We start from the raw sequence: 10,093 nt of genomic DNA, 5'->3' as shown, positions 1-10,093 counted from the left end.
GAAAAAAGTTCAGTTTAAAATAATTATAAAATAAATACATAAAAGTAAAACATTGTAATTTAAGAAATATATGAATTAATTATATAAGTCATTTTTAAAAATTAAAATAAAAAAATGTTGTGAATTGTGAATAAATAAAATATTATGTATGAAAATAATTTCTGACGCACATGATTCACTCATTATAATATGATAAAATGTGGTGTGTAAAAGAAATTTTAATATGATGAAATAATAGTTACTTTGAATCTTATGTCGTTATTTTACTAATTACGCTATTAGATTAAATATTTATGATGATAATTCCTTAGTGCACATCTCGTTGATCAACTTAAATCTTCCTTTGTGTACCTATGCAAATAAAGTGACAGTATCGTTTTTCAGAGAACAAGTTGCATTTGCATTATATTCAATAACATTATCATATACCTTTGCCAAGAAACTAGCAATGTTTCTACAATAGGTTGTGCCCAAAGAAGTTAAGAAATACTATGATTCTACTCAAATTTTGATGGCAATCCTCAGCATGTTAAACACTGATTTTCGATTTTACGATGATAAAACCGTGAATAGACAAGCTTTAAAAGATTAGAAGAAAGGAGGATTGCTTTTATTGTTATGAAAGAACGCGGAACATAGATTGAACTTATGTCAATCAAGAACCAAGCACCAAGTATTGTGCGGGAGTTCTAGTGTGAGGACTGGTGAGGAATCCTTTGAGAGAAAGTGGAAACAACAAGAACCTCACTCCCTCCCTCCCTCCCTCCCTCTCTACGACCCTATCTAAAATGCAGTCGGCTTATTTTTCGGATAAAATTGGAACAAGAATCATATATCTCCTCTTCCTAAAAATGCAATAGCAAATAGTTATATAATATATGAATAATATTTATTTATTAATATTATTAACAGGTCCGGTTTTAATCAATTTAGGTGGAATATTTTATCGAAATTGAAACATTTAAATTGAAATATTTTTAATTTTTTAATTTCAGTTCAAAATCATTTTTATTTGAATGGAGTTTTCATGTTTTAGTACTAGTGTCAATTCATTTTTTATTTTGTTGAACGATGATTTGTACTTAAACCTGACAATTTGTTCATTTTATATTCTTTCACGTCTTCTTGTACTTTCGTGTTTAGTTTAAATGAATACTAAATCCATCACTAGTTAAGAATTCGTTTGTGTACATGTACGTGCATGTCGTGTAATTTTGTGTTATATTTTATGTAATTTTGACCAAAACATTATTTAAATATTATAATTTCGATTAAATTTTTAGTCTCATCCCATCCAGACTATTTGGCTAACATAGAAAAAAGGCAGCATTCCGTTCCCGAGGGACCTTAATTGAGTCCGTAAAAATAAAACCTGTTCAACAAAGTACTTCTCGTGTTACTCAATATATTTGTTTTTAACCTTGAAATAAAACAAAATCACTGTATTCCAATTTTAGTAAAATAATGAAGGATATTCCATTAGTAATGAAAAAGGGTGGAGGGGAAAAAGGGTGGAGGGGATCCTTATATGTGTAAATGTTGTTCAGGTCGATTAAAGGGTACAAAAAATAGTTAGAACTAAATATGAAAAGTATGAAAAAATATCTCGTAATGTATTTAACCATAAAATCGATTATGCTCCTGCAGAAGTGTCTACTTGTTACAAAATCTCATTTGTCAAATTATGGATTTCATTTTCTTAAAAAAGGCCGCCCTACTCGAAACGAACAAAATATTATATATATTTAGCCGTGTAATTCGAGGAAGCAATGAAGAAGCTTTTGGAAGGTGGTTGGTCCAGGGTTTGCGGACTAATGTAAGTTCTGTTATGTAAAGTTGTTTATATTATATTATATTATATTATATTATATTATATTATATTATATTATATTATATTATATTATATTATATTATATTATATTATATTATATTATATTTTATTTTATTTTATATTATGTTATTTTATAGTTGGGACTAGTGTACTTCTTTTCGAAGTTATACTAGTCGGTTTGGTATTGAATTGAGAATTATTTTAAAAGAAAGTGAAAAATATATTTATTGAATTTGGAATTCTTGTTTCTAGAACTGTAATCTTAAAAGATCTTGGATTAGTTTGGGGTCATACATGTTAAATATCTCTTGCTGACATTTGTTTATTAATTAAACAATTTATCTTGGATTGAGGTTTCATCGTGATGACCAAATCCTCTGACCCCGTATATGGATTTCATTTACTAAAAAAAAGGTCGCCCTATTCGAAATGAACAAAATATATATATATATATATATATACATATACATATATATCGTAAACGAGGATATAGTAGAGGTTGAAAACAAGACGGTATATAACTTGGTTTTGGAAGATATGGTACTAAAACTTGTAGAGACGGTCGTCTTTCAGATCGAGCCATTGAAGTAGCGCCTCAAGTTATAATCGAACAACTCCAGCAAATAATTTAAAAAAATATGGAGACATGGGTAAGAGTTCTCGCATATCTTTTTATTACTAGCAGAATGGGAAGCGAAAAGAAAATTCTATATGTTACATTACTCGTATATGCACGTGACACATTTTACTTGAAATATGTGTGGTTAGTTTGTCAAATGCACGACAAGCCCTCGTTCCCTTCCATATTTAGGTTCCTCCAGTTGAGTCGCAAGTGAAAATAGTCAAAGGTCTCATTCAAATCTAATTTATAAATTAATCAATTGCTTTTTCTTTTGTTTTTAACATTTTCACAAAATAATAATTTTTCTTTTTCAATATTTTTTTTGTTAGGAGTACTTTTATTAATTGAGTTTAAGTCAATAAGTTATAAGTGTTGTCAAATTTTTGAATTTGAAATTTTTTCTATTTTTTTTATAAAAATTATAAATACAATATACATTTATAAAATATATTTAAATAATTTTAAAATATTTCTTTATATATGTATTTATGTCAATTTATATCTATTCATGTCGTGTAACAAAGGTAAATTCAAAACCGCCTCTTAATTTATTTATTTAATTACAATTACGTGTTTGTGTACAAAAAAGATAAACCGAAATACGAAAAAAAATTATGTCGTATATGAAATTGTTCACTGTAATTGTACCGTAATAATATGTATTTATGGCAAAATTATTATTTGTTTCAAAATGAGACAATAAAAAAGAACAAACAATTATTATTTCAACCAAACAACCCTCTACTACAAAATATTAGGGGTCCAAAATATTATTAAAAAATCCAATCTTATAAATATTAGGGGTCCAAATAATTATTACAAAAGATAACTTTTCTCGTAATAATATGAGATCTTGCAATTCATGTGCGTCTGCGAATTAAATTTCAACATTTGTCCTGACAAGTCAATTCATAACTACTTTTAATACAAATTTGGGGTTAGGTCGATTTTGGTTACCTACTCATGCCCAAAACCCCTTGCAGCGTTACTTCTCAAATTCAGAATCAGATAAATTCCCTCATCTCCAAAACCCCTGTTCGCATATACTGTACATACACACACCCATGCTCTATATCTCAGAGCCACTAAAACTCAGACCTTTTTACCATAAACCCCCCAATTCGTATATGTTTTAGTTAAACCCGACAATTCGTTTGTTTTATATACTTTCAAATCAGGAAACTTTTATGTTTAGTTTAAATGAATAGTAAACCAAAACATGACTAGTTAAAAATTCGTTTCATGTTATGTACATTCATATCATAATTTCGTGTCATATTTTGTGTAATTTTAAATGAAACATTTTTTTTAATATTAAAAATTTTAATCTCGTTCCATCTGGCTGGCTGTTTGGCTAACAGAGAAAAAGGGTAAGATTTCGTTCCCGAGGGATCTTAATTGAGTCAGGAAAGATAAAATATGTTTAGAAAAATACTTCTCATGTAACTAAAGACATATGTTTTCAATCGAGAAACAAAACAAGATCATTGCAGTTTTAGTAAAATAAAATAGTAAGGATGATCCATTAGTAATGAAAAGAGGTGGGGGAGTTATATGTATATATGTTAATTAGATCGATTAAAGGGTGCGAAAATGGCTAGAATTGAATGCGAAAAGTATAGAAAAATATATCGTACTGTATTTATACATCAGAAAATCGATTATGCCTTTGTGGAAGTATCTACTCATTACAGAATCTCGAGTGTTAATGTGTAAATTTTATACACTACAAAAAAAAGTCATGCTATATCTGAAACGGACAAAAAATAATATATACATTAAAGGTAGATATAGTGGGGGTTGGTAGATGTTAATATCCTATTTAAATTTGTAGTCTGAGTTTGTCAAATGCACGACAAAACCCTGTTCGCTTCAAGATCCAGTTCCTTGAGTCGCAAGTCAAAGTTCATCTTTCAAATCTAATTTATAGATTAATCAATTGCTTCTTCTTTTTTATTAAAATTTCAAAAAAAAGTTGGTAATTTTTCTTTCCCAATATAATTTGTTTTGATATGAAAAACAAGATTATAAGTTACACGTTCATCGAACTCTCAGTGCTTAAGTTAGTTGATGATGGCTATTTGAAACGAATGATGCCCACAGGGCTCTCTTTTTTTGATAACTTTTCAATAGTAATTGACATTTTAAGCTTAAAGAATATTTAGACATATGCAGCTGACCATTTTCAAAAAACAATATCCATTACAACCTCAGAATAAACTTCAGATCAAACTGTTTGTCAAATTTAAGTTACAACTTTAACCAATAGATAGAAAAATGAACTTTCTTTTCCGGTTCAAAGCCACACAGCATCAATCAAAATGGAGACTCAGAACTGTCTAGCAAGACACAAGCTCAGATTACGCAGCAAAGTTGCTCAGACCAAAATAACCATTACCATATCCGTAACCAGGGACATGAGAAGCAGGATCAATCTGATTAGGCTTACCTTCAAACTGATTAAAGGCCCTGTGTCCATTAAAACCAAAAGGTGGCAAATTAGAATTTGCACTCTCAATCAAGATGCTATTAGCTTGATTGTTCACATTTTTCTTCAACGCTTCCATGCAGTCCTTCAATTGTTGAAGCTCATCAAATCCCATCTTTTCGACTGGAGATTCCCACCAAAACTGGCTCTGGCTAGCTTGCCTCATGTCATCAAGTGCCTCTCCTCTCTTCCTCTCACCCTCTAGTTCATTGAAAATCTGTGTGAGATGGAAGTTCAGCTCGCAAACAGTCATACTACGATGAGCTTCAACGAGATGGAGAGTGCTTGAGTTTGAAGGTGGAGGATTGCGACTAAAAAACCAATCAATTATACCTTCAACATTAGGATGTCCAAAGGAGAACACTTTTCCAGCTGGAGAAAAGACTATAATGGCAATCTCAACTCCACAAAGTGTACAGAGCTCACTCGCCTTCTTAAAAAGGCCTGATCGACGCTTTGAGAAGGTAACTTGCAGGTGATTCTTACGCTCTATTTTGGCAATCTTGATCTTTTGGCGGCCAATGCTGAACTTTTTGGCCATCTCTAAACAAGCTTTCAAGAACAGAAACCAAAAGAAAAGCAAATGGAGCAATGTTTATGTATGTTGAAGCTCTGATTTGTAGAGTAAAATCATTTGGTATTTATAAGAGGCTTGGCATTAACACTGAAAGCTGGCAAAAATTATAATCTCCTAATCTGTGTTAAGGGAATCAAACATATTGTTCCTGTGACAATATCATTGATTCGGGGGTTACAAAAATCTTATTTCTTAATGTATGGATATTACTAATATTCATGTTATTGCACATTTTTAAATCAAATTAAGCCAATAAATTTTGTTATTAAATACTTTTTGTAGCGAATTTGTTATTCTGCTGGTTGTAGCCACCATTCTCATTTTACTTAATCTAGTGAAAATTACCTTAAAATTCACATGAAAAAATAATTTGACAATATCTACGTATAAGATAATTATTTAGCGTTTTGACTAAATTTTTTCTTTGAATTACGTGTCAAAATTCGCTATTGTAATTTCCTTTTAAATATATTTTTCTTAGCGGAAAACATGATTTGCATAAAAATTTTAAGATATTACGATCCGTAAGACGTCAACGTATCAAATAATGGGCATAATCTATTTTTCATTTAAAATAGAATTATTACCATACAATAATATTGGCTAAAATAGGATGGAAATTTTGGTGCAATTTTAGTAAAACATGATAAAATTTCATTCCATTTCTGTCGAATTGAAGCGTAAGTGCCTTTTTAGGAGATATACAATGTGAACCAGACTAAGTTATCCTTGTGCTGGTGTTCAAATGTGGATTGGATTTGATTAAATTCATATTCATATTCATTTAAATTGTTGGATTGGATTGAGATTGGATCAATTTCAGATTTTTAATAGCGTAATTCATAAACAAATTCATTAGGATCTTCGATTATCGGATCAGACCACTGGATCCATTTAAATTTTTTGAGATGAATAATTTTAATTTAACATGGTTCAATAATAAAAAAAAACTTAAGCACAAGAAACTATTTTAAGTTAGAGGTGTTGTGAAAATAATTTTTTAAAAAAAAATATGTGAAAATAGTTCAGTTTAAGATAATTATAAAATAAATACATAAAAGAAAAATATTGTAATTTCAGAAATATATGAATTAATTATATATGTCAATTTCAAAAATTAAAATAAAAAAAAATGTTGTGAATTGTGAATAACTAAAATATTATGTATGAAAATAATTTGTGACATACATGATTCACTCATTTGAATATGATAACATGTGGTGTGTACAAGAAATTTTAATGTGATGAAATAATAGTTAATGTGAAAATACAATAAAATAACTTATAAAATTAGAATATCAATACATATAAATTAATTTTATTAATTGATTATAGTTAAATTTTATTTATATATATAAATAATGTATAAATGTATAAGTTTAGTAGTTCGGATGTGGTTTTTATCGACGAGTGAAAATCCATATCCACTTCTTAATGAATCGAATCCTTGTAAGATTGGATGGGAATAGAGCTGCAAATGAACAGAGCCGTTCGTGAACAAAACTCGGGATCGGCTCGTTTAAGTGAACTCGGCTAGGCTCGTTTTCTTGAACGAGCCGATCGCGAACAAAAATATAAGCTCAGATAATTAATCGAGCCGAGCCGAGTTTTTTAATATTCGGCTCGGACTCGGCTCGTTTAGCTCGGACTCGGCTCTAACTCGGTAACTCGGTTCAGATAATTTTTTAAATATAACATATACTCCCTCCGTCCCTTTCAATTGTTTACATTTTTTAGAGAGTGGCCGACACGCATTTTAAGGTGCATATAAAGTATAGTTCTGTAATTTTTTTTACAATTTTATTTTTCTGAATAAAAATTAAAATATTCAACTTTTATTCAAAAAAAGAAAATTGTAAAAATAAGTTACATAACTATACTTTTTATGCACCTTAAAATGTGTGCCGGACACTTCCCCAGAAATGTAAACAATTGGAAGGGACTGAGGGAGTAATAAATATTTACTAATCACTTTTATAAAGATTTTAAATTTTTTTAATTAAAATTTAATACTAATTTTAAAGTATAATGATTAATGTTATAAAAATTCAATATATATTTTAACAATAAATAATTTAATTAATTTCATACATATAACTAGAGCTTGATTACTTTAACAAATAATTTCTAATTAAACTTAACACTAAATTTCACCTCACACTTTTATTAGAGGGGTCTATGATAAAATCGATCAAAATTACAATTTCAAATAAATTAAAATAGTGAGTTCTTAAAATAAATTATAATATTTTTAAGAAAAACATAAGATAATTTTTGACAATCGACATCAACAATTTAAAAGTAATGTATAATTTCTAAAGTTATGAATGTCTCATTAATTTAAAATAAAAATGATTTTGTTCTTAAAACTCGACTAGTGCAAAAAATTGATAAGTGTGGAGTGTGAGTGTGAGTATATAATTGTAGATGAAATTAGTATTTGATCTCCATAAAAATTATAAAGTTATAAATTATACCTTAAGCTTGGTCGATTAAAAAATATATGCGAACTATTAGTGAACAACCCGACTCGGATCGAGTTCGGTTCGGCTCGGTTATTCGTGAGCAAACTCGTGTCCGGCTCGGCTCCTTTATAAACGAACCGATCGTAAACATTTTTTTCGGTTGGGTTTTTAAACTCAGCTGGGCTCGGTTCATTTTTAAAAAAATTATGCTCGGCTCGGCTCGGACAGAACTCGGCTCGGTTCTGTTCGTTTGCAGCTTTAGATGGGAAGGTGGGAGCAGAGCTGTTTTTGGAAGAATGGGAGTTGAATACTACTAGTTTGTAACACCCCTTCTTAAAAATTAGAAGGAGGTATTACCTATCATAAACCTGCAAACAGAGCACTAATATATTTCTAAACAATAAATAAACAGTGTAAAATCTCCAAAAATAATATTAAATCAACAAACTGTCTAAACCAAAAATATAAATGTTAAAATCTCTAAATAAATAATTAAGTCTAGATATTGATAAAGTCCAAAATTTTAATCAATAAATGGGGTTGCTCTCCATAGCACAGTCCAAGATTTCCCCTATGCACCTACCGGAAAAAAATACGGCATGAGCCAAACGCCCAGTACGGATTTGGAATACAATTTATAAAACAGAAAATCAGAAATAAATATTTCACAGCTTATAATAAAAAAATAATTTTGGGTTATGATATTTCATACCGAAATCAGAACGAATACAAATACACACATCATAGGGTACCTAATATGTGCAACGGAAGTGTCATGTCACTGGTACCGCAATGACATGGTTGTAGTACTCCTGTTAACTCGGTATACCCTAAATCACACTAAGGGTTCAAAATGAAAATATTCTCGCAAAATTTAAAAATCACATTAGAAAAATGATACAAATTTCCAAAGCAGGTGAGTGTCATAAATAATTTTTGAAAACCGCATACACAAATATCTAAATTTTCAAAATTAAATTTTAAAATAATTTTCGGAAATTAAAATGGTCAAAGCAAATATTAACGGAATGAACAGAAAGTAGAACAGAATGAATCAAATAAATATAATGGACAAGAGGAGTAACGATGAATAAAAAAGGGACATAATCCGTACCTCGAATATCGCAACTAAAGTAATATCAAAATCTGCAAATGATGTGCTAAATCCCTGACCCGTGATCTAATTACAAAATTAAAATTTATAATTAATGTTTGTTGCTTCTTAATTTATTCAAAAATAATTTTTTTATCAAGACACAACTATTCGGCTCCGAACCAGTACATTACATGTACTCGAATTTAACACTAAAGAGACCAAATGTCATGTCATTATTACATGTATAATTATACAATTTGTTTAAACGAATGCACCTAACTACCACACTGCTTACTAATTTAATAATACATATACTTAAAATAGTTAGATTGGAAATTAACTACCATTGTTGACCTTTATTAAATAATTAATTATAAATTATGACACTAGTATAATTGGACTCACTAGTATAATTGGACTATGTACATGTACACCAATTAAATTGTTTTAATGGTAAGTGGCATACATAAAATCAATTTAAATTATAATTAATAAATAAGTATATTGAAGTAGTGAAAAACCCTCACAAAATTTTAATTTTATATAAATAATTTAAATAACTTGAATCATCCAGTTGCCACGCTATCATAGTCTAATCAACCGCAATTAAATAAAAGCTCACATATGCATAATCTAACTTAATAATTTTAAAGTAACATGAAAATTGGAATTGAAGCAGCAGATCTTGTGGATTAAACATATGTATAAATAAATAATATAATTCGCACTTGAATAATATAACATAAATAACATTATTATGGATACCAAAACTGAATGATAATAAAATACAACATGGTTCCTAGTTGACACCAATGACGTGATTTAAGAACAAAGAAACAAGGATGGCCATACAATTTATTACTAAATTTGTGTGTTGTGTGTGCTCTATCAACAATTGACAAGGTCACATGCGAAGTGCTTAGCTATATGACTAATTATAATAACAGGCAATAAAGAGTTACCTTATTCAATGAAAACAAACAAAAAAACTACTACAAGGCTCGATGACTCTGT

General features: G+C 29.2%; 1 protein-coding gene across 1 annotated transcript; it reads right to left on the bottom strand.

Annotated features, from left to right (window-relative positions):
* Positions 1-4,813: 4,813 nt before the first annotated feature.
* On the bottom strand, positions 4,814-5,482 carry LOC141684993 (agamous-like MADS-box protein AGL62). Its single transcript, XM_074490122.1, has one exon. The coding sequence runs from the start codon at positions 5,480-5,482 to the stop codon at positions 4,814-4,816; it is 669 nt and encodes a 222-aa protein (XP_074346223.1).
* Positions 5,483-10,093: the final 4,611 nt, after the last annotated feature.

Source organism: Apium graveolens, chromosome 9 (assembly GCF_009905375.1).
Source record: "Apium graveolens cultivar Ventura chromosome 9, ASM990537v1, whole genome shotgun sequence".
Lineage (NCBI taxonomy): Eukaryota > Viridiplantae > Streptophyta > Magnoliopsida > Apiales > Apiaceae > Apium > Apium graveolens.
Note: the sequence above shows the minus strand (reverse complement) of the source record. Positions and strands in the feature narration are given on the sequence as shown.

Coding starts and splice junctions, on each gene's coding strand:
- LOC141684993 (XM_074490122.1), bottom strand. CDS start 5,482: ATGGCCAAAAAGTTCAGCATTGGCCGCCAAAAGATCAAGATTGCCAAA.